Here is a 25,652-nt window from a genome sequence, read left to right on the forward strand (position 1 = left end):
CCAAATTCACCCAACTACAAAGGGTCATCCATAATACACACTTCTGAAAGTATTGTGGGAGGGAGGGGGTGTGCAGGGGTTAGGCCACACAGGAGGGGGTCTCTGTTCATCTCAAACCAGACTACAGTTTCATTTTAGTTTTATTCTGGATTTTGGCTTAACTCCATTTATATATTGTTTTGAATAAACTTAAACTGCCAGACGAAGAATGCAAGAATCAACAAAACCAGAATGATTAAGACCTTCCACTGAAGTTATCTTTTTATGTGTTAAAGTGTTTCACTAAATAAAGCATTATTTTTATTCTAAGAAATATAGGTACTGGTAGATTTTAGAAAGCCTGATTATTCAGCAAAATATTGAGGATCTGCAGTTTTGGAGTTTATGTGGTATAGTCTTTTTTTTCCTTGGCTTGGATGATCTACTTCATGAATAATAGCAGGCTCTCCCATTGTTCTGCCACAATAAATATTTTGTGTTAGCAGAGTGGGACGGAAGATAATCTGTTTCTGAGTCTTGCCATGCACTTACTGTGCATTCTAGAATAAGGCACAGAAACAGTTTTGTTCCTTGGGAGTGAAACATTTATAGAACTCCTGGGTACAAAGAATAATAATTTTACTGTCAGGAGGAAATGTCTTTTTTTCCATTAATTTCTGATTGTTTGCAAAATAACTTTTCAGACTAACCACAGTCTTACGATCAATCATCTTCCTCTTTGAAATAATTCCTTCAGAGAACATCTTCTTGAGAGTTTTCAGACAGTAATAAAGTGGGATTTTTTTTTAAAAAAAGCAACCCATCCAGATTGAACTGATCTGTATTGGCTTTCAGAATAGTAATGTAGTCCAGTGGATTTCTGATACACTGATGTTAATTAACTCTGTTACTACTAAAGGTAGTAACAATAATACTTTGTTTATACAAGATTTTAAAAATGTTATGGGGTTTGGTTTACCGGTCTGGTTTTTTGGTTTTTTTTTCCCATAGTCATGTAAGCTGAAAATAAGAGGTCTGGGACAAATGACCCATTAAAACACAGCAGTCTCTAGAGACACTTACAGTATACCATCCAGGCATAATGTAAATAACTTTGAAACCAGGAAGGACTATCTGGAGAGAATTAAATCTATTTGCATTTATGGCTTCCTCAGTTGCAATGACAAAGAAAAGGAATAAAGATGGTAATCTTTTCAAATTCTCTAGTCTACCTGCTGCTGGACAGTGCTTTTGGCTTAGGGTAAATACAACTCACTTTTCCTTTTTGTCACCTCAGTGATTTGTTCCAAATTTAGTCCCCTCAGAGGTCAGTTACTGAAGATGTTTACTATCTGCTTAGATGTGATTGAAGCTAGCAGAAGGAATCCCCTCAAACAGCTCCTGCATGGCTCATTTTTAGCTATTTGTGGATGCAGACATATTCTGAAACACCACTTCTCTTGTGTACTCCTCACGGGCACAGTTATGCCTCAAGATGGAAGGAAGACCACTGAGGATAATGTGTTGGGCATAGAGCAGCATGTGGGGGGAAATTTTTTCACCTTTTCTGCTCAAACTCAAATATCCTGTGAAAATATTTATTACATGGAGGAAAGTAGGGTTGAAGTGTAGCATAGGAGGTGAATAACTGCAGATATCCTTTTATTAGTCCCCTGGTTTATGTCTTTTGTATGAAAATTTACTTTATAGAAAATCAAGTTTCCAGTCCTACATGACTTTTAAAACAAAACAAAGGGGAAAAGAAATCTTGGTGAAGAGTTTTAGATATTAGGTTTCATTTTAGTTCCAGGAGAGCTGAAGATCAGCATCTGCCTTTTTAAAAAGAGTAAATGTTATCTCTTTGGCTGATACTCTCCTTTCTTTTTTTCTAGAAACTGAGGTAAAGTCTTGATTTTGACACCAGATATGTATCTTGATGCTTCATTTCATTTTTGGCAGTGAAGTACAGCTACTGATGTTTCAAGGGGGGAAAAAAGGAAATATGTAGAGTTCTGAAAGATCTCTGAAACCTCAGGCTCTTTCTTGGGTCTAAGAAAGGGGTCTGTGCCCAAAAGTACTGGGGAAGGAGGAGTGTGCACAACAAAAGGTCTCAGGGAATTCTGCACAGCGTCACTGTTGAATTGTGTGGAACAGTTTGAAGCCCTGTCATTTATCTTATTGCTATTATTTGTTTCTTAAAGGTGCTAGTTGGCCTTTTTATAGGAATTGTTGCTTGCTGGGTATGAAGGAAGGAAGAAGCCTCTGTGAATATTGGGGGAAGAACCATTGACTGGGAAGGCTGGTTTTGCTCTAGAAAAGGACAAATAGATCTAGTAGGTGAAAAGATGACTCACTGGCACTACTTCATCCCCCAAAGACACTCAGAGCTTGATCCTAGAAGAACATCTCTCCCTCGGTTTTAGTTAGTAAATAACACATTTTTGACGTACTGTGAGAACATGCCATGTAACATTAGGAAGGATGGAGCATTCAGTGCCAAGACAGACATTCATTCATACTCTAGAACATGGCTTCTTTACATCCCCAGCTGTTTTGAATGCTTTTTGTGAGCTATGGCTGCAGATACTTTTTCCATTCCTGGACTCACCATGGTTCTTGGGTGGTGACATGCACTTTCCACGCTATTTGACATGGAACATGTTCCACCAGCATCAAAGCTCATCACTGCACTTACTGGGTGGCCAAAACCATCTTGTTTTCTGCTGTATTATTAGCCCATTAACTATTTCCTTGGGGAATCTTTGGACACAACTTGTTCCTTTACAGTATGTCTTATACCTAGCAGAAAACAGGGTACTGCTGCTAGATCTAAAATTATCACATTATTGACTGCCATTGAATTCTCAGTTTGGTGAGGTTTCTCCTTGGTGGTTTTGTTGTCATTTTGGTGGAGTTTTTTTTGAATTCTACTTAAATCTTATCCTTGTCCCTTGTATAGTTGAAGGAACCTGACTTCTCCTAAGAAATGGGAGATCAAGGTGCAAATGAGCCAAAATTAGCATGATCAATTCACAGAAAAAGCACCCTAGCAAAAGCAGACACTCGTAAATCATATTTTCCTCTGCTTGTGTGAAGCACATCTGCTTGCAGTTGTAAATGGATTCAGGTTCCCAGGTAGTTAACTTTATTGTTCTCTTACATACTTTTCATGTTTCCCTCAGGGGCAAATCTACTTTTTGTTTCTTTTGCAAACATATTTCAATAAAACTGGAAAGCCAAGACAATTTGTATTCACTAGTAAAAAAAAAAACCCCGATGCATTTATCTCCTTCAAGTTTACAGATGTTAGTAACATGTACTTATACAAAAACCCCCTACTTATCTTGGATATCTGTCTGATCATCAATGATGGTTGCAGGAATGTGGAAACATTTAAATAGCACAATAGTATCTAGTCTTAATGAGAAAATGTGAAGCGGAAGTTATTTCCTTATTTTTCTCCTTCTTTCCCCCAATGCTCGAAATGAGAGCATGACCAAAAATGAGCTCCATTACAAATCATTAGTATCTATCATTAGTTAGAATAGCTACTCAAAATAGCTTCCAGTTTGAACCGAGGGCTGTTGCACTGGAGAACCTGTTTTCTTAATGAGCCTGGCATGGCAGGCTGTATTTAGATAATCCACATTTAATTGGTCTATTTCAAAAAAATGAGTGGCTTAAGTGTCTGGTCATCAGTTGACAGACACAAGAGCAAGAGTTTAGCAATTAGTGGAGTTACCCTATCCGGTACCCTGTGCATTAGCACAGCAGGGAGTCCCCTCAGTGGAGGTCTGATTCTGCTGCATATTTGGAAAGTGTTGATATGTTATTAACTTTCTAACAGCATTAAGAGTATTCACATCCATCCTACAGGATCAGACCCCAGGTTAATAGGAACCGGTTCTTGTTTGCCTCTGCTGAAATCTGTCCTTTAAGTACCTTGTAAAAGGCAGTACCTTGTGCAGTGTTGCCAGGAAGATTTCCCTGACACGTTTCTCATTGTGGTTTACAGATATCCTGACAAGGGCTTTGATGATAATTACTGCCGCAATCCCGATGGCAAGCTGAGACCATGGTGCTACACTCTTGACCCTAACACCCCCTGGGAGTTCTGTGCAATTAAAACGTGTGGTGAGTTCAAGCAAAATTTATTACTTCCTTTTCCTTTCCAAAATCTGGACACAGATATTTCGAGCAGTGTAGGACCACCCCTAGCTCATTCATTGCCCTTCACTAGCTTTTAAAACATAGCTTTCAAAGAGGGTTTCCTTTAAACACTTTATATTTAATCTGGACAGGAAAGAAGAGTTGTGTGTTACTTAACACTGGAATATGTGTATGTCTTACATACTGTAAATTGCATTAAAATGTAGGAAAATCAAGAACTAAAAAAGTGAGGCAAAAAAAATCATGAAGATCTCATGTACAGTGTTAGTTTGGCCATGCTGGACATTTGCATTGTCATTTGAGAGTATCAAATATCATTTGGTGCATACACACCCCATCCCTACTCTGTGTCCTCTGCCAACACCTCTTCACTGCTTTGCAGTTCTAGGCCTTGGGTCCTGCACATTATTCACTCTTGTGCTGAAGACAGAATTATTAATTTCCTCATGGGTCTCTCTGTGTTATTCAGCACTCCATATCAAAGCACTCCACAGGCAATTAATTTCTTTTCATCCATCAGCTACAAGATGGTGGCATCTGTTAACCACACTTTAGAGAACAGGAATTGAATCAAAGTGACATTAAGGTGTACAGTATTGGATGCTCACTTTGAGATGCTTTAGTTTAGCATTTTAGACTTCCTGCAGCATGTTCTGTCTTCAAAGCCCAGACCATCTTAACTTTGGTGATAGCTCTGACAGATCTATTTTAACGATAATTAGATGTCTTAAATGAAAAGTAAAGGGACAATGAGGAAGATAAAACACTTGGACATTCCTTGAAAATTTGTGTAAAGCAATTTTTCTAGACTTTCATGGTAATACTGGGGCTAGGGCAGATGGTAGAATCAGTTTTGTTGAGACATGCTTACAATATTGGGATGGGTGGCAGGGAAGAGGTAATAGCTCTGACATGAAACTTTGTGAGCAGTTGCTGCCTAAAGGGAGATTCTCCACCTTCACTTAGAATCGTTACCAAAGCAATTATGCCATGCATTTTCAGAATAATTCAGGATTTTCTCTCCTTGGATGTTCATAACTTAGGCCAGTCTAATGTCTTGGAGATCCAGTCCGGTCTAATCAAGTTGCCCATTTTTGAAATCCAAGGGTTGAGTAAGAATATTCTGTACCTCCTGATGCAGAGTAATTGAACTTACTCTATCTTATGTCATTGTAATTCCAGTATAAGGTAGTTAAACTATCAAAATTATTCCACTGTAAAAAAGGCAAAGTTATTTTGATACTTTGGGCAATGTCTAATCAGGCTGTCCAGAGACAGAAGAAATTTACCAGGATGGCTGCCTGTTCTGGGTCGGGTATCCATTAAGTCACGGCCATGCTGAAAGTCTTACCTGTGAACTACAGTACTAACTCATGTCATTGTATCGTGACTTACTGATAGTCTTTGGTAAAGAGGAAAGCTCAGTCCTTCCACTTTGTAAACACAGACTGGCTTAGCTATGCAGCTGAATCATCTTTCAATTTTTTAGTTACTCCATTAAGCAAGGAGCTGTTGCTTTGGATTTTTGGCCTGTGTTGGTTTGGGTTTTGTTTTGGTTTGTGGTTTGTTTTTTTTTAAACTAAACTAAACTGTGCTTCCTACTCTTCTCAAATTATTAGATAACATATGAATCATGTGTAGCATTCTAGAACTGTTCTTTTCCTCTGCTAAATATGTTATTATTATGAAAAAAGTATTCCTAAGTTACAGCTGACTGTTTCACAAATGCAGCTTTTATAAAACTTTATCCTTTGGCATTTCCTGAGCTGATGTGTCAGTGTTATGAGGATTCACATCTGGCTTTGTTGGTCACGTAAGCTTACGCCCCATGCAACTTTCAGTATCTACAGTCTGGCCTCAGCTTTATATAATAGTTGGGTGGGAGATCTCCTGCAAACTACTGGATTATCAACTTTGTCTACCAAATCATAGTAGAGTCCTGAAGAAAAGGTAAAGATCAAAATGAAATAAAAAACTTGCCAGAACACAGTGTAATGATTTTCATATTGTGATGAAAGCCTTTTGTCTCATTTCTAGGCAAAAGTTCTGAATGAACTAGAAATTTCTAGAAAGAACTGAATGAACTAGAAATTTCTTCCTTCAGTTAGAAAATATATTAAAATCTGTGGAAATTTCACATGTAAAACTGTATTTTCACTGCAGAAAACTGTAGCTCTTTTGAAATTAATAAGGCAATCTATATGAGAAAAAATACAGAAGTGGTGGTCTTGAAAGCTTAATCCAGCAGATATTTTCAAACGGTGTTTCTCACAGGCATATGACATTGCCCTCTACGTAAGATGCAGCGCTGCTCGATGCTCTCCTTTATAACCCAGTGAGGGAGTTTATTGCTGATGCTACTGTTAAATCACCATCTTGATGGCCAGAATACTAGCAGAAAATATCAAAACCCTGTTTTCAGTTTTCTGTCTTTCTTAAGGCTCATAAAAAAACTGTTTTCCCACCTCCTAGCAGGGAGCCCAAAACACTTGGCTATTCTGGGTTTCAGTGGCTGCTCTGTGTTTCTGAAGCTGGGGCTGTTTGCAATCTCAAAACACTAAAAAGAGAACATCATGAGTTATAGGCCTTTATAGCTTTGTGGTTTGGATTCTCACACAGGTTTTTAATTCCTATGCTGAGGACTGTTTATTTAATTTACAAGAAATACTAATTAGGAAAAAAGCTTTGCAAATCCAAGTCCTTGGAGCATATACAAAAATGTAGGTGTCCTCTCTTTGGGGAGTGACCACAAGGCAGCATGCTGCCTGTGGCTTTTGCTACATGTTGTGAGTGCTAGTATGCTCTATAGCCAAAATGCTGACAACAGCTCATATACAAAATTTTCAGCAAAAAAGTTGGTGGAAGGAAGCATTTAGAAAATAAATATGGTTTTAAGACTGAAGAGAGAGAGGGCATTGTAATTTTACTTCCAAGCACAGAATGCAGCATAAAACACTGTGGCTTACAGCCAGGGCTGTGAGAAAGAGATGACAGGAGCAATTAGGAATTAGAGATGGCTCAGGCTGCAAAAACTGGATTTGGATTAAGACTTTGGGGACACCAGGACTGGTTTGAAGTTGCTCACATATGTGTCTGTGGTTTTGGCTTGAGACAACTTTTAGTTAGAAGAGAGGATAAAAGGACAACTAACAGCAATGAAGAAGTGTAGGATGAAATGAAGAAATGGAAGCAGTGCCAGCAAACATGAAAAAGGAAAATTACTGTTATTTTGGCATGAGTGAGGACATTGACTACAGGGAAGACAGGAGCAGGGAACTAATATTGCTTTAAAAAAACCCCAAACGGGTAGCGGCTCCTCTATGGATGAGCTATAGGGCAATCAGAGAGGTGCTGAGGCCCATAAAGGAAGCTACTTATATCAGTCATTTGAGAACTGCACAGCTTTTTGGAATTATTGTGTTAAGAACAGTGTTTCATCGATGCCTATGTGATATCCTACCAACCCAGAAGCCTTTAACATGGATTTAGCCTTTGCCACCAGTAACCACTGACAGTACCTAGGAGTGACCAGATCTTGAAAAGCCTTGAGAAAATTCAATAAAGGCCTCAGTTTGATGGGAAAGAGCAAGTAATGAAACACCAAAATTCAGAATCTAGATCTAAAATGAACTGTTGTAGTGTGCCTACAGCCTTTGGGAAGACAAAACCCCACCAATATTAAATCACTTGTTCTTTAGAAACAGAGATTTCAGCTGCCCGTTTGAATGCACAGTTCTGATTAAAGAGTTATTTGTTGAATCATTGTATGTAAACAAATAAAAGTAACACTCATTTAAGCTTAATATTTGCAAAAGATAAAGGTGTTTATAGAAAGGGGGTAGTGAAAAGAGATATTTAGTAGTTGAGAAAGTATTACCTTCCATCTTGCTTCACAAGGAGACAAAAAATAGGTCCTGTGTTCACTGTTTATGCAAAAGCTTAATCCACATTTCCTCAAAAAGGATCCTTCTCAAATCTTTTTCATCATTTCTATGATAGTTTTGAAAGTGAGATTTAAGAACTTTGAACCTGAGGAAATCAATTTTTTTTTAAATTGATTTAAAATAAAAATTGTTTGAATTTAAAGTCTTGTAGCCATTGGAAGAGCCTGGCAAGGTCTCTCTGTTCTCAAGGACAAATTAACTGTATGTGTGAAAGTTTTAGGTGACAATGAGTTCTTCAGTACTGTGATTCTTGAGCCTGGCTATAATTCATTTCTTCACTTTCTCATATGTTTTTACTGAAAAAAAGGAAAATGCTAGAAATCAGTGGGGTTTTGTCTTCCATTCATGTACTGTGTCATAGTGCATTGAAGAAAATGTGGAAAGGAAGAAACTGCCACTAAACTACTGCCCAGAACTGTGAATGCCATTGCTCAAGGAAGGGATGCCTGAAGGCAGTGTAACTGAGCATGAGCAGCTTCAAAATGTCACTCGGCTTTCTTACTGATATTTGCAGAGTTGTATGGATCACGTTTAGAATCAACTTTTTAAATATTTTTTTACAAATCAGGGTACATTTTCCTTCTGTTGACTGACACTGCAGAAAAGATATTTCATTAATATAAGCAAGAACAGGTATTTTCCTCATGATGTAGTTCAGGACTCTTTCTTTCCCAACTGTGTCTTTTTCCAAAAATACATAGGTTGTGTTGTCATGAAAGAACATGAATTCTCCAGCAAAACCTCTAACTTCTTTTAAGTCAGTAGGAGTCTCACCATTGACCTAAAATTTGTGCAGGATTTTCTTCTGGGTCATTTGGATTAGAGTCAGAAATAGTATCTAGCTGGTTACTTCAGCTGTCGAATGACTCAAGGCTCCTGCTGATTCCCTCATGCTGGCGTTGCTGTGAGAACCAGGACTGGGAAGACTATCTGTGGCTTTACACATAAGACTCTGGATAATGTTTCATCTTTTTACTTAAGCATCTATGACTGTATGAGCCGGCCCTTATTAATATAGCTATGTATTTTGAAGTATCAGAGTAGGGAGGGTTTTATAGAAGAAAAAGAATATCTTTGCATTATTGCCCTTTGGTTGGGGACTTTAGAGTGAACATGTGAACATTAGTAGTATTTCTACTAATGGGAAATCCCCTCATGTATCTGTCTGAATTACATGTTTAATCTTAGTCATCTAGAATTTAAAAAAGAAAACAAAAACCCACAAAGATCAAAAGTAGCAAAATGCTGCTAACAATTACCAAATTCTTTTCTTCATAATGAACTTTCCTACAGGAGTAAGTAGTGACACTTTATCAATAAATTATAAATAGTGGTCTTTCATAAGATGGTATTTTGTGCGATCTTTCTTTAACAGTACTTTTAATCTCAGTTCAGAACTGTAAAAGTTGAACTGAAGCAAAAAACCCTGGGAAACTCCACTATGAAATATTAGTTTAAAAAGTAAGGATTATGCGTTGACTTTAAATTAATCTAATTAAATTCATAGTGTCTTTCTCATTGGAACAAACCCTTAGATTTGCAGATGTTAAGTTATATTTTAGAGGAATTACTGGGATAAGGATGGGAATTCAGATTTTTATCTTGATCTTGATTTTGCCTTGTAAGAGAACTGGTGAGTGTGTTCTTAGGGCTCTCTCACCAATGCTCTGCACATCTGATGTTCATGCTCAGAGTTATTAAATTTAGTTAATTTGGTATGTGGGCAATGAAAAATTAGCCTCAACAAGACCAATACTGAGTGGAGATGACTCTGTAAGTTGTAGGCTTGGACAGCCTGAGCACTTCTTAGTTTGTCAAGTGCTGTATAGTCTGCAGTGCCTGGTGAGGCAAGCACTGCTTCTCAAGCTCTTGCCTGTTCCTGTGCACATCCAGCCCAACTTTCATTAACAGGAACAGGGAGACTGTTCCCATCATGCCTGTTTGTGGAATCACCAGCTGAATGAAGGATTTCTCAAGGATTGGTAAGTTTTGAGGCTTCTGTGAGACTCAAAAGCCAGAATGGGAATTGGTTCTGAGGGCACAAGCCCTCAGAATTTCAGAATTAAGTTCCAGAAATATTTTGGAACCTCATTTTTCATGTTTTAAAATGAGATATTTGTAGTATATGCAGGTGGTACAGCAAGGAGATTTTGGGGAGGGTTCTGTGGACTTTTTGGAACAATGGAATTGCTTTATCAACTAAAATGAGAATATTTTAGCAATCCTTCTCATTACTAGAATTCTTATTGAGAGCTGCCACAAAGTAGTAGCAGATAATCACGTTGTACATTTTGAAATAATTTCTCTCTTAGTCATTATAGTGCAAATCTTTGCAAAAGTGGCTTAGCTGTGCAAGTATTCGTGACAATGTGAAAGTTGAGTATTTCTGGTGCCTTTATGTTGTATGTTTTGACATGGCCAAATTGTAAAATCTGATCTACAGATAGAGGTCATGGTCCAGACATGCAGTGTAAAGTTCAACAATGAGCTGTGTATCTGCAGACGTAAAAAGAAGGAATGCACTTCAAAATTACTATGGCCTTGCTTAAATCAATTAATGAATTACTTATTTCATTTCAGGCATGTGATTTTAAAAAAACTCAATCCCACATAATGATGTATAAACACAATACTGATTATTTCTTCTTTAGCATGACTGAGTCCAGAGAAGGTGCACTGTAGAGTTCATTACAGTTGAAGTAGTAACTTGTTGTGTATAGATAAGGTCTTTGTGACAGCCTGTATTAGGTTGATTTTTTTGTGCATTATTAGTATTATTTAAAAAGACTTTTTTGCTGGAGTTATGTAGTTGTAATTTATTAATTTACTTAGGAAACGTTATGAAGCCAGGGTTTCTGCTGAAATTTATTATCTTAGTAAACTCTTCTCCCCTCCCCCTCAAGTTTTTCCCCAAATCTTTTTCATTTTTGTGAAAGCCATGCAAGTATTTTTAAAAAAGACTAATATGTATTTGAATGTGGCACAGCGATGTTCACTCTAATCAGCTTAGAAGCTATATTAGAATATAACTCCATTTGTTTTCATACATTTTTTATGATTGAAAACTGGAATATTGCAAATATTTATTACTATCAGTTGTACAAATTAATATTTTTGTAGTCTAATTATTTAAAAAGTGATGTATAAAGACTAAACATATAGTTACTGGCTGCAAGCCTGTTTGATGAATCCCCTAGAAAGAGTGAATTTGTCAGCCTGCAGAAACCTCCTTGTGATACTTTCAGTGCCATATCCTTTTGACTTTGGAATGAGTTTGGAACTCAAAATCCCATTGAAACAGGACAACATTTGGCTTGGGAAGGAGGGACAGGAAATGAATTTGACCATGAAACACTGATTTAAAAACATCAACCAGATGAAGAGAAAAAGGGATGCATGGATAAATGTATAATTCAACTGCAAAACTTGATGTTATCATCTGACAGGGAAATGATCTTTAACGTCAAAGATCAGTTAGCAAATCAGCCAAAACCATCTGTTATGACATTTGGTTTCCTTAAGATCCATATTTTCTCCAAGTTCATGGAACTGGCTCAAGTTACCAGGAGTGAACTACATTATGAGTAACACACAAATACTGCTCTACTCACTGGACCATTTGAAGAAAACTAACTAAGGAACTTTAATAACATATTTACTGCTGACAACTAATACTTTTAATATAATTCATAAAATTAGTCTTGTGAACAATAGCAATTACCAACAGATACACAGTTACTTTAAAAATATTGTATTGGGAACTTCTGAGGATATTGCAGAAGTGTTGCCCTTACTGTAGTGTATTTAGTTTTGTACTACTTTATATATATCTGATGCAATATCTGTGCCATTAATTTGCAATTATGAAAATTGCATAAGAAATAAAAAGAACCTTTCAAGTTATGTGAATGAGTCATTTAAAAAATACTGGTTTTCTGAATTTAGTTCAAAACAGCCCACACCAGGGTGAGTGCAGAGTATATCAACATCTGTAAGAGATCTTGAGTCTGATGAATTTGTTAGTCTTTGAAACATTTTTCTCTCTGTAGAGAATACTAATATTTGATTTCAAAAGCTGGGCCTTTTTTCTCCTCTTTTAACCATATGAAGCAGAAAAAAAAACCTTCTAGGAGAATTTAGCACATTAATTTATAATGGATAATATAAAGGATTTATATTCTTTTTTTATTTTTTTTTTTTATTTACATCTTTTTTTCCTGTGACCTGATATTCTGGGAATACTTTAGAGGAACCCAATTGTATTTTAATCCTACAAATATGTGTTACCACACCACAGTGCGCATGTGGGTAGTCACTCAGGTGAAGCTGATGGAATGATATTTGCTGAACTGGAAAAAGTAACCAGGAATATCTTCTGATCTCCAGTGATACAACATAGGCCAGGTGTCTCACACAAGAAAATATTGCAGATTCTTTGCATGCAAGTGGATAAACTAGCATAAAGTCCAGCACTTACTTTGATTTTGTGGATATTGTAAATGTAAAGAGGAAAAAATTACCCTGTAATCACATTGGCAATTTCACCAAAGAACTGCAATTACCGTGATTTGAACATCATGTAATCCATTACTCCACCCATAATGTGGAGTTCAAACCTGACATCCTGAGCCATTCTTAAGAGAATGAAACAACACTTCTTGTCTGGGTCTGCAGACGAAAATGTGGTGAACAGCACAGAGGCGGCAGCTGAGACGACAACGTGCGTTCGGGGACAGGGTGAGGGTTACCGTGGCACCGTCAGCACCATATGGAGTGGGACCCAGTGCCAGAGGTGGGACTCCCAGTTTCCTCACCAGCACAACATCACTCCTGAGAACTTCAAATGCAAGTGAGTAAAGATGTGTGGGTGTTATTACTGCAGTGGGAAAAGAGCTGAGTTTTGAAATGTTTACAAGTCATGCCACTCGAGTAGACCATACGGCCTCTGTCCCTGCTCTGTGTCCTGCATCCACTCTACCTGCTGAGGCTCAAAACCTTTTGAGCTTGGGAAAATCATTCCTTCAGATCTCAAAGCAGTAGTTCTAGATGAACTTGTGTGAAACCCTAGGGATTTTTATGAACTTTTCTTTCAAGAATATATTCACCAGTTTGATTGTGAAGTGTCAGGATGTATTCCAGACTGGGACCTGAATCCCAACAGTGCTGATATATTACCACAGGTTTTTTTTTTATGGAACTAAAAACTTCTTCACAGTTTGATTGTTGACTTTAATTCAATATGTCCTAATTATTACATAAATGTAATCTTCTCAGCAATAATTAACATTTAGAATATTTAAAAACACTTCTTTTAGTTTTCATATTTTAAATCCTTTTTCTGCTCATTACTAAATTTAGTTGCATCAATTGGACTGCTTTTACACTGGTCATTGAACCTTTCTGTATGGTTCATGAACTCCCAAGATGTGAATAATCTACTAATTTTAGGCAGTTAGTAATGTTTTTTCAGTCCTTTTTTAAGTAAGCATAGAGGAAACCTCATTGACCAGAATGAAGCCACAGCCCAGTTTGTACTAAATATCTTTATTGATGGGTAAATATCAGTAAGAATTACTGATATTTAGTATTAGGCCCATTCTTTCCACATTCTGTTATCAGTAAGCGCTGCAGATGGAAAAAATACAGTGAAATATGGAGATGCACAGAACATGGCAACAACTGTCAGGAGATGGGGAAATAAAACTTACATTTAAGAGGTTTGACTATTTCACACAATCTGCAAAAGACATTTAAAGATGTTCCCTTGTGACTAACTTTTACTTTAAAGGTAACAGCTGTATAGAATTTCAACATACACTTTTTTTATTTTCCATGACTCAGTTTCCTAAATGAGTCAGTAATAGTCTACAGCACTCTGTTTCTCCAAACTCAGCAGAGCCATTCAAAGTAGGGAGTTTTAAGCACTTTGGTAATGTTTGTATTTAAAAGCACTTGTAATGTATTGCAGGTGTATCCAATGTCAGTTGCATGCAAATTTTGATGGAGGATCCTGAATGAAAATATTGTTAATCTTCAAATGAAATCGTATATCCCATCAAAACACATCTGCTGAAAATGAATTTCCATAAACATATTCTTATTACAGTTAATTTTTTTTCTGGACACTGTGTTGTTACTGGCTCCTTATCTCCTTGCACTTGACACTGATCAGTAACACGGAGACCTGAAGGAGCCTGTATTTTTGTTAATTCATAACAAAAAACAATGGACCACATTGGTGGGTTTAGGTTATCCCTGCTGTGAGCTAACATATTTATTTTTATAGGGATTTGAGGGAGAACTACTGCCGAAATCCAGATGGATCTGAATCACCCTGGTGTTTTACCACTGACCCAAACATCCGTATTGGTTATTGCTCCCAGATTCCCAAGTGCGATGTATCAAATGAACAAGGTAACAGAGGAAAGGGTGATAATACGATTTTAAGTGAATGCTATACTGTTCCAAACAGCAAGTGGACAGGCTTGAAAACTGAAGAGTTGTATCTCTATTATACCTATGTAGTTCTGCTTTGGTTTTATTTACATGTTTGGGATTCATTGTGGTGTAAATGAGATTCATTTCTCAGTTTAATTTTTGATTTCAGCAGGGAAAGCTGCAGCAAAGATTTGATTGGATCTGATTTTTAGAGGTGAATCTATGTATCTACTCTACTGTCTTTACATTTCTTAGTTTGAAGGGTGTTTTTCCACAGCTGAGATGATTTCCTTAGTTCACAGTTTATTTGTAATTGCATATGAGGTTACCAAAAGCAATTTTTTTTCCTTTATTTTTTCTTGCATGTACCTCCTTGTCTAGAAGGGGTTGATCCTCTGAGTTCTTACTTGACTCTGCCTGTGAGGTTCATTCTGAGTCTTCATGGAAATGTTTTTCCCATGAGGTCTTGCTATTACTGTAAGGAGTAGTGTTGCATCCTGAATGGATGTCAATCATAGCATAAACTGAGGCTAAGACCTCAGACTTATAACCATACATCAGGCTGAATTAACAGCTCCATCTTTTAAGTTTTAGCCAATTTTTCATTTCAAAGATTTGAAAAAGTTGCAGTTGCAAGACTTATCTCAAAGAAAGGATTAAACTTTTATACTCATTCTGTGTTTCTTGTAAAGTATCAATTATCAAAAAGTAAAAATTCTGATGAATATGAAATTAAGTGCTTTATGCAAAATGTCTTTATAGTACTGAACATTTTAAACAATCCTCTTGAAAAGTCTCAAAAAGGCTTGTGATAAAAGCTTATGAATTAAACATGACTTCTGCTGGAGTGAACAGGCAAGTTTTTGAATTACATTAAAATTAAAGTCATGCTGAATTTTTGATTTTGCTGAAATAATACTTAAGTCTAGAATTATATACTGTTGCCGGTATCTGGAAGATACACAAAGATAAACCGAGTGCCTGTTTTCCGTGGAAGGAGGAATAGGGGACCATTTTTGTTGGATTCGAATAAACTATCTTCTGACAACTTTTAGAATATTCTCTGTGACCCATCTAAATTAATCTTAAACCAACTATTTATCAAAGAAATTTTCCCATTTCAGCTAAATAAGACAAAAATTAAAATGCTACTGTGTTGAGAATGAAGGTCTCAAACAGAAGATTACGTGTGTAAATCTGGAAACAATTTTCTGTTTTTCTTCTGATTTGATTTATACAGTTGTCTGATTAATAGTGTACAGCATTTACTAAATAGAACACTTGTCTTTAATAATTTGGATTACTGATGGAAAGGAAGAATTTTCTTCTCCATGTTGCACAACCACCCTCCACTTTTTTGTCTCAACATTCTTTTTTCCAGATTGTTATCGTGGCAATGGCAAGAGTTACATGGGGAATCTATCCAAGACAAGATTTGGGCTAACTTGTTCCACATGGGACAAAAATATTGAAGACTTACGTAGGTGTGTACATATTAAAAAGAAAGAGATGGTTCAGTGAGTCCTGAATAAATACTGCCTCCAGATGGCAACTCTTTTTCATCTCCGTGGATTCTAAAGTATCCCTTTATGCCCTGGAGTTTTTAATATCTTTGTTTTCCTAATCTTTATTTTTATATTTTTCTCTTTTTCTTCATGTTTAAATATATTGCACGACATGACTTTGTTCGGGCTAACCACTAATTGCTGGCTTTGGGATGTTTATCAGTGTTCAGTTTACTGGCCTATTTTACCCCATCCTTGTCCTTGAAAGTTTGGTGCAATGAGAGGATAGTAGGAACGAGACAGGAAATGGTTATCTCATCAACCTCATCTCATTGCTCATGCTGCTTCAAGGAGGTGGTTGGACTTGAAGTCACCTAACGTCCCTTGCAGCCTGAAATTGACTCTTGAGTCTACAGTCTAGCGACACTGACATCAAATGCCATTAAAAAGACCTGCAATTTCTGTTGTTTATCATTACTTTGGCTTCGTATTCAAGTAGCAGAAATGGCAGGCTACTTTAATTTATTTGTTGAAGTAAAATGAATTAACAGGACTATATATAAAATAAGGGATTCATAAAAAGTTTTGCTATGTATGAGATATCACACACATTAGTGACTGTGATGGAAATGGTTTCCCCTTCATTTTCCTTTAGTTTATGAAGCTGATGCAAATATGTCAGTATTAGCTTTGGTACTTGTTGTTGAGTCACAGTGCTGAACATTTAAGCCATTGTCCTCTGGAAGGACTGCGTAAGTCAGGAAATCAGCCTTTGGGGAAGCTGTATTGCAAAAGGCAGACTTCAGTGGTTCTGTCTGGAATCATCACCTGGACTGTATGTGTTTCTTCCCACAGATGGTGAGAGAGAGGATACATATTTCAGTGTGCTGCCTGTGTGAGGGAAAGAGAAGTTTAAGCTCCTGCTTTCTGAGAAGCCTGATAATTCTTAGTTTGGTGTGAATGAGACAATATAAACCTACTGGATACTTGATGCAATTGCATTCATCTAATAGAGCACAGATCAGCTTTTCTTTTCTTACTCCCACATATTTTCCATCTGGGAACTTCTTTGGGGAGTTATCTGTCTCACTGCAACAGTTTCCCTGGTTATGGGTGTGCTAGAGGCAGCATGTGTAGTTGGTTATGGACTAAAGAAGCAGTACAGCTGTAACTAAGGAAGCCCATATTCTTGTATCTGACAAGCCAAAAATAAACATCTTCCTCTGCTTCAGAGTTTGACCTCAAAATTTCATGTCTGAAGTGCTTCATGTAGGTTTGCAACTTAGGTGACGTATCACTGCAGTTTATCTGAGTCATTCATCTTTCTCCTTGCCTGCTGCTCATCCTTGCTAACTTTCTTAGTTTGCCTTTCTTTTGCCTTTGATTTAGCTTTGTAGATTCAATGCTCCCTTATACTGTTAACCTGCAGGAGACGTGACCTGTGCTCCCTAGAGAGGCCTGGAGATGTGCTGAGGGCATCACAGACACTCTTCTAATCAGTATAACGATCCCTCTCGAGGGTATCTAGAGATTTTAGCTTGAGTGGGAGATCTAGAAGCCTTCCATCTGTCCAGTGGACACAGTGCTTAAAATACCAACCAGAGGAAAGTTGGACCCACATCCAGCAAATATTTGGGTCTCATCTCTTTGATTTTAACCAGCCTTAAACCCTGACCTGTAGGCTTCTCAATCAGCTAATAATACAGTGTAGAGCAAAGCAACATTTAACCTTTGAAAATTTGGGCTATAGTATAAAGCTTTTCAACACTTTGAATTTTTTTTCCCCTGTAGGCATATACAAATATTCAGAGAACCAGATGTTAGTAAACTGAAGAAAAACTATTGCCGCAATCCAGATGATGATTTTCATGGTCCCTGGTGTTACACAGATGATCCTCTTGTTCCCTGGGATTACTGCCCTATTTCTCGATGTGAGTACTTGGTACGCCTCAGGCATTGTCAGCTGTGCAGTCCCAGGGAAGCCACAGTGTCACAAGCATATGCACACCTTACTACTGTCATTTGTGGCAGCAGAAAATGTTTGATTCTATCAAGAATCAATTGTGTGTGACTGAGAAGGAGCAGACAGAAGCTGCTTGTGCAATATATGAACAAGGGGTTCTTTTCCTTGACCAGCTTGGAGATTTCAAGACTTATTTATGCAGCAGGAGCACAAAAGGGCTATTACAGATGGTCAAACATTTTCCAGCAGATCTAGCTATTGAATGAGGGCTGGACGGAGACAAAGAATTGTCGTCTAGCGGTCAGATTTCTGGCTGTGGCCTCAAGAAACCCAGGCAGAGTTATCTTCTGGGCTACAAGCTTCAGAGTCTCTTTGTGTGATCTGTCTTTGTAATGTTAGGATAACTCACTATATATATGCTGAAGTATATATGTGTTATAAAGATTAGATTCTGCTTTGGATGTTTATGGGATGATTTAACTCCTGGCAAGAATTAGGAAAATCATGCCTCCAAAATTGAATGTTTAAATCTAAATAGCTTAAATAAACAGAATTAAGAATCCTAGGGAATTCAGTAATAAACTGATGACAAGTAGAAAAAGATAGTTTTATGCTGAAAAATGTGCAATTCACATTTATGTTCAAAATCTTTCTCTTCAGTTCTTATTTCTAAGTTACTTTGCTGTATGTCTTCGGAGAACACTTAAATGGCAAATCAGGCTTTTGAAGGCATGTCTGTGATCTCTAGAGGTTAAGGATAATGTTACACTCATTCCTAGAGGCAATCTGCTGCATTTCCTCATAGTCTGAACTCCAGAATCTCTAAGAAGTGGTATTTGAAGTCTCAGGTGATATTTTGGCATCTATGTGAAGAGTAAACAAACTGTGCAAAAGGTTATTTGTGTCAATATAAATGAAGAATAACAGCTGAAGAAATATACTTTTTATTCATTTATTCTGAGTTCATTATTTGGATCTGTGAATTCCTAAGGATATATTCTCAGCAAACATTTGGGGGGTATACAGAATTGGTGAGTAGTACATTTCTGCAGCCAAGCACCAGAGAGGGAATATGCCTTGTAACTCGTATGGACTAGTATTAAGGTACTTTATATATATCTATATCTATATATCTCTACATATGTATATACCTATAGTGTGTGTGTGTGTATATATATATATGTATTTGTATAATTATGGAAATCTAGTTGGATGAGACTATTTAAATTTCCTTGTGCAAATTTTCAGCAGCTACACCTGTACCTCTAGCTCATAATGCTGGGTCACTCTGTACATGTCACTGAAGGCAAAAAATTTTGAACCAAGTTTAAACAAACTTGTAACAGGTTTTTTTTTTACTTTGACTAGATGGAAGAACTGAACCAGATTTTGGGGAACATGTTTTGATAAGAATAAGTTTTTGCTGATAGGAACTTAAAATTATTTTTGAATTTTTTTAAGGAATTGAGAATTTCTTTCAGTCTTATTTGGATTTAATTACATGACTTCTAAAGTTCCTGAAAGCTTATAGGAAAGTCATAACTTCATTTTTCAGCATTTGTTTGTTTGAATGAATCATGTAAATTGAACATGATAGGCAGCCTGATATCTTCAGGATTCAGCCAAGAAGAAAAATGCTCAACATTCCTGTTAGAAAATCTTTATTTCTTATTTCATTCTATTGGAATAAAATTCTGCCTTCTTTTTAATCCTTATTAAATACTGCTCTTACAGCATATCGAAGAAATCATTTAAGTTTAAAACTTTTTGAACCATTAAAATTAACAGTATGCCATTTGTTGTTGAATTTTACTCTATTCAATTTTTAAATGTATTTTAATTTTGTATTATGACTATCTTATGTGTTTATCTAGGTGAAGGTGATACAACTCCTACTGCAATCAGTTTGGATGGTAAGTAAGTTTGTATATGAACTGTGCAGTGCATGACTATCCTCTAAGTCTAGACATTTCTTTCCAATTGGGAAACAAGATAAAGGTCAGTTAAAGTTGTAAAAAACCCACCATACAGACTGAGCAAAATTAATTTTACAAGACAAAAATGGGGAATAGTTTTATTATACTCCTTTATCTATTCTCACTGTCATGTCTTGCCAGTGGTGGGATTTGGTAATGAGTTTCAGTGTTTGCTTTTTAACTATGTAAATCTCAAGAAAAATATTTAAATATATGTATTTTATATTCCTTATGGATATTTAAATAGACCTACTCAGCTTCACTGAAGTAGTTTTGATGGCCTAGAAATATATTGCATTAGCACAAGAAAGTTAATCCATAATAAATACTGACGTTCTTGTGGTCCTTATGTGCAACTGTGCAGGTTTCCTACCACTGTTTTTAGTAAAATGTGATCTCTGGACCTGCTTTCAGATACTGCCATTCCTTGTGCCTCAACAAAACATTTGAGAGTTGTAAATGGAATCCCAACACAAACTAACGAAGGATGGGTGGTTAGTTTGACATACAGGTAAATATCACTTTGATTAGAAGGGCAATACAGCTACTAGGATATTCGTTGTAGAACTGTGGCAAGTGTTGACCATAATAAGAATACTTCTACATTGCAGTTAAATTCTGTAAGAGCAGAGAATCAGCATTCCTCTAATGTCAGGTGATGCCACAGTATTCACTCTGCTAGTGAAATACTTTATATGTTCATTATCATCAACTTATACATACGAACCTGCAAAGCACTCATAGTGTTCTGCTCTTGCAATTAGCTACTGGAGACCTTTTCATAACGTTGGCTTAGCATTCAGCATTAAACTGTTTATTTTAGAGACTGTTAGAAAAAAATCGAATTTCAGATCAATATTTTCACTTTGATGGCAGAGCATTCAGTTCTGAAGTGCAGGATTCAGGATTTGTACCTGTGTCAAATTGAGCTTTCTCCTCATGTCATTGCATGAAATTAAAATTTATTTGATATTAAAAAAAAAAAAAAACCAAAAAAAACCAAAAAAAACCAAAAAACATAAGTAGGAGCTATAAGGAAATCCTTTTCATTCTGTGAAACAAGACCCTGACACATACAGCTTGTGTATAACACATGTATTACATTATGGCAAATCTTTGCTGCTGTGGAAAAGCCAGAAAACAGAATGGCTGTTTCCTATGTTCTTTACTCTGGTTCATAACTCATCAGCTGGAAGTGTGAATCATTAATTTATAACAGGATATATATCATCCATTGGCGCTGGATCTTCTATCATGAAAAAAAACTATAAAAAAACAGCTTCTTTTGTCTGCTGGGCCAGACTAAAGTAAAGCTCAATTCTATTAGTTCATGATTCATCATCTCTTTTAAAACTATGTTGTAAAAGAGGTATTAAATGAAAAAAGGGAGGAAAGGAAAAGATAAAAAATTTATTTTCTACATCACTTCATTGCTATAGAAATTCTGGGGTGGTCCTTCCCATCCTTGGTAATCTTTGCATCTTATGAGATCCATGATCTAAACCTTTCTGGGAGTGCGTCAGATGGCTCAGAAAGAAATTTCTAGAGGAAGATCACTATATTACTAGACTAAGTAACCAGTTAAGTGGGCTAAATCACTACCTGCTAAAGTTAATCTTTGCACTGTTTTAAAAATAGCCTTGATATTTGATGAACTTTTAGGCAGGTAAGGTGAATTACATCTGGGTGCCTAAAATTTAAATAGCTATTGTTAGGGTATTTGAATTTTATGCTATGCAATAAAATTCCATGAAACAGATGAGTTCTTAAATGATTGCAGATCCTTTTATGAATAAGGGATTCCTGGAAAACTCCAGCAGCAAAATATATCTTCAAGTATTACATGTGGGCATAAAAATGTAGTTTTATTTTGTGTTGTTACCAAGGAAGCAAATAGAATATTGTCTGAAACAAAATTTTAATGAATGCTGAACTTTCTGCAAGAAAACCTAACTGTACAGTTCAAAATGGAATTGCTCTGTCTGAATGGTGAAGGCCCAGTGAAACTTAGAAACTATTTGTATTTGGTAACCAAAATCAACCTCTAAATTTTAAATTGATCAATGAAATTTTCTTATAAATCCAACCCAGATTCTGTAACCAAGTATATTTAAGTGCATTTAAATGGATTTCATCTGTTTCATGGAACCAGCTCTAAATTTGTCCCACACTTAAATTTGGAATTAACATTTTTATGTGTGCTAATGAATCTCCTAACTCAGATAATGAAATTGTGTATAATAAGATAATAAGTGGTACAAACACAACATGGAAGAACATAGTTATACTCCTGATTGCAATATTTTTATAATAAAACATTCTAGAACCTACATTTTAGAAAGACTCCAGCCTTTTGGACCAGATATTTTTCTCATTAACCAAAATAAGATTAAAAAAACTAAAAAGGCAAAGCTCTGTGTTATCCTGCTGTCTTTGAACTCCATATATAGTCTAGTATCTATCCAGTAGTTCATTGCAAAGCTTTGAACATTTGTGTGATTTGAATTTATAAATTGTGAGATTTTAAGCTTTTCCCAAATTGCTGACAATTCTGATTCACTTTCCGAAGAGCTACAGAAAATAAATGTGATTTTGGAGGCACAAAGAAGGAAACTAATTAATCTACATTCCACAGTATTTCTTTTTTTTAAAGAACTGTCATGCTTAATTGCTTTAATTTTACTTGATATATTATGCTTCAGGTTTTGTATAATCACATGTTGAATGTCATACACTGCAGATTGTTTCCAACTGAAGTACGTGGGGACGCAAATCTCATAGGGCTTGTAATCAAATAGGAACTCTCCACCTTGAGGTCAATGCTTTGAATAATACTTACATGAATAATGACCAAATGTTGTTTACATCTGGTGGCAGTTTGGGGACTTGCTTGAAAGTTTCAGTCCAGTTCCTGTTACAAAGAATTGACCTTTTTTTTTTTTTTTTAATTTTAAATTAGGTGTCTTATTACAAATTCAGCTTTGAAACCACTAAATGAACAGAGTAACTGAATTTGTCTTTCTTTCTGATTTTTGCACATTGGAGTAAAGCTCTCCAAAGTCATGTTACTCTAAGTGTTGAAACTGTAGAGCAAAGGGACAGAGACAAGTTTCCTCATGTTGTCAGTCTGCTACTTTTCACCAGCCAACATGTGTGGGGAGCAAAGCACTCTTTAAAATTTTGACTGTGTAGAAACTAATACTACGTTTTTTCGAGGGTTTTTTTTAAACCTTTTTTTCTTTTCTTTTCCCCCCCTAGGAATAAGCATATCTGTGGTGGTACTTTGATAAAGGAAGAGTGGGTTCTTACAGCAAGACAGTGTTTCCCTTCTCGGTACAGTAGTCTGTAGCTTTGCAATATTAAAATCCATCTATTTTCAGGAACTTATCAGCACAACGCTTCTTCAACTTGAACGCAGCGGTTTTCCCTCCTGTTTGGCTTTAACACTGCTTTTTTGATATAAAAGGCCTGTGGGACCTTGGTATTTTCTGTTATTGTTGCTGTAAATCTAGATAGCCCTGGCTATTTTACATGGAGGCATAAATAGATTTTCCAAGTGTCATGGTTAGACAATTGCCTTTTTATGAGAATAATCTCATGCTTCTGCTTAACTGGACAAAATAAAATAGACAACTTGGGTAAATTTAAAAAAGTTCAGAGGTTCATACTGTCCAAGGATTTTAATATTTGGATACTATTATGAAACAAAAATTAGATTTTAGTAACAGTTAAAATTATGTAATGGCTTCAGGCCAAAACCTTACATCCAAGCATGTTGATTTTGGAATAGCAGTTGGCAGCATGAAGCCATTTCTGCTGAAGAGCATTAGTTAAGATCTTCCAGAATAATCATATTAAGCAGAGTTTTTTTAGTTATTTTATTATATAGTCAGCAAAATCATAACCAACTTTCCCTCATTTAGGTACAAAGATTTGAAAGACTACAAAGCCTGGCTTGGAGTCCATAACATCAAAGGAAAGGGAGAGGAGAAGCGTAGACAAGTGCGGAATATCTCCCAGTTGGTATATGGCCCTGCAGGGTCAGATTTGGTCTTACTGAAACTTAGCAGGTTAGTAGCTGCTATTGTGAATTCTGGGATTTTCATCTGATGGGTGGGATTCTTCCTAAGAGATTTGCAGGTTCATTGCTCTACTGTCTCCAATACTACAGATGCTGTCTCCATCGAGTAAATTTCCAACTGAAAGTAATTTTGCTTGGTATATGCAGAAGTGCAGGTCCATCTACATTGCTCAGAAAACAGATGTCACTCCTGAAAAATCATGACTACACTTTTTTTCCTGATAACCATGTTTAGGTTTGTTGGGAGATTTAAAGAAAACCCACAAAGTACTCACATGGACTAGTATATGGTTTTAATTTATAGAATAAGCAGCAGATTGTAGCTGAGATCCTTGTGTATATACAAGCTTTCAAACTTTCTCCACTTTAACAAACCTATATATTCAAATGAAATGCCATCACTACTTACTTTTAAGATTAAAACACAAGTTAAATAGCATAAAAGTGGTGACAGCATTTCAAGAATTTTTTTGACAGTTAGGAGCTGTAGTACAAAAAATAGGTAGAAGAATCCATCATATTCTTCAAAGACAAAATGAATGGAAAAGTATTGGCACAGTTTTTAATTGCTGTGGTCTGTAATAGGCAATGTAATTTTTAAAATGCATTTTAGAAGGTTAAGTAAAATCCTTTTTTTTTTTTTTTTTTTTTTTTTCCTCTTTTCAGACCTGCTATATTGACAAATTTTGTAGAAATAATCCGATTGCCCATTTCTGGATGTACCATTCCAGAGAAGACCAGCTGCAGTGTTTATGGATGGGGATACACTGGATGTAAGAAACTATTTTTAAAAACTAAATGAATACGTTGACAACTTACTTCCTCTTGTCATTATAGGTGAGGCTGCTGGTATTGCCTGATGCCACAGTTGTCCAACACTTCTTGTTATAAAATAGAATTGGGGTTTTTTTTCTAATTTTGTAGATCTCTGAGCCTGTTATCCAAGTTAATCTAATATGAAATATTTTCCACTGGTGTCTCCTTTTTTTGTTATTTTTTCAGTGACAGGAAAAATGATTCAACATTTCAAGGAATGAATGAATTAGAGAAAAATACTGATCTACATGTTAAAAAAAAAAATAGAAGAATTGCTCTGCAGAGTTTTCACAGGGTTTTTTGACAAACTCTTTTTCATCTACTTGAGCAGTCTCTTTCTGTAACCCAAAGCAGGCCTCTGTGGAAACACTAATACAGAAACATATAATTAAAGAGTTTATTAACATGCACAATAACTGAACTAGGGATGCACAGAAAACCCTAAGTCTGGCATTTCCTAACTTTTGAGAACTTGACTTTGCAACCTTACTAATGTTTACTAAACACAGTTTTGTGTGAAGAAAATACAAATATATGGGAGAACAGACATTTATTTAGTCTAGTAAATGCTATATCTGGCTAATTATGTGTTGATAAAAAGTTAATAGCTGCCAGTTGACAATAATTACTCCAATATTTACTGTGCTCAAATGTTGTTTTGCCACAGACCCTGAGTAAGCAGCAGCAATATACTCACACTGTCCTGGAAGCAGAGCAGAAACTAGGCTGGAATTCTGAGGCTGTCTTCCTTGTAGCCACTACTCTGCCATTTCTTTGTGG

The 25,652-nt window shown here is 36.2% G+C and overlaps 1 protein-coding gene across 1 annotated transcript in view; it reads left to right on the forward strand.

Moving 5' to 3' along the window:
* The window catches only part of HGF (hepatocyte growth factor), a 59,500-nt gene that overhangs the window by 26,536 nt on the left and 7,312 nt on the right, over positions 1–25,652 (forward strand). The window contains exons 8-17 of the mRNA XM_039570422.1: positions 3,995–4,113; positions 12,768–12,942; positions 14,380–14,507; positions 15,913–16,015; positions 17,828–17,967; positions 19,874–19,912; positions 20,390–20,486; positions 23,234–23,308; positions 23,899–24,045; positions 24,723–24,829. Of these exons, the coding sequence (XP_039426356.1) occupies positions 3,995–4,113; positions 12,768–12,942; positions 14,380–14,507; positions 15,913–16,015; positions 17,828–17,967; positions 19,874–19,912; positions 20,390–20,486; positions 23,234–23,308; positions 23,899–24,045; positions 24,723–24,829 (1,130 nt within the window). The remainder of the gene's footprint in view (positions 1–3,994; positions 4,114–12,767; positions 12,943–14,379; positions 14,508–15,912; positions 16,016–17,827; positions 17,968–19,873; positions 19,913–20,389; positions 20,487–23,233; positions 23,309–23,898; positions 24,046–24,722; positions 24,830–25,652) is intronic.

Source organism: Corvus cornix, chromosome 1A, assembly GCF_000738735.6.
Source record: "Corvus cornix cornix isolate S_Up_H32 chromosome 1A, ASM73873v5, whole genome shotgun sequence".
Classification (NCBI taxonomy): domain Eukaryota; kingdom Metazoa; phylum Chordata; class Aves; order Passeriformes; family Corvidae; genus Corvus; species Corvus cornix.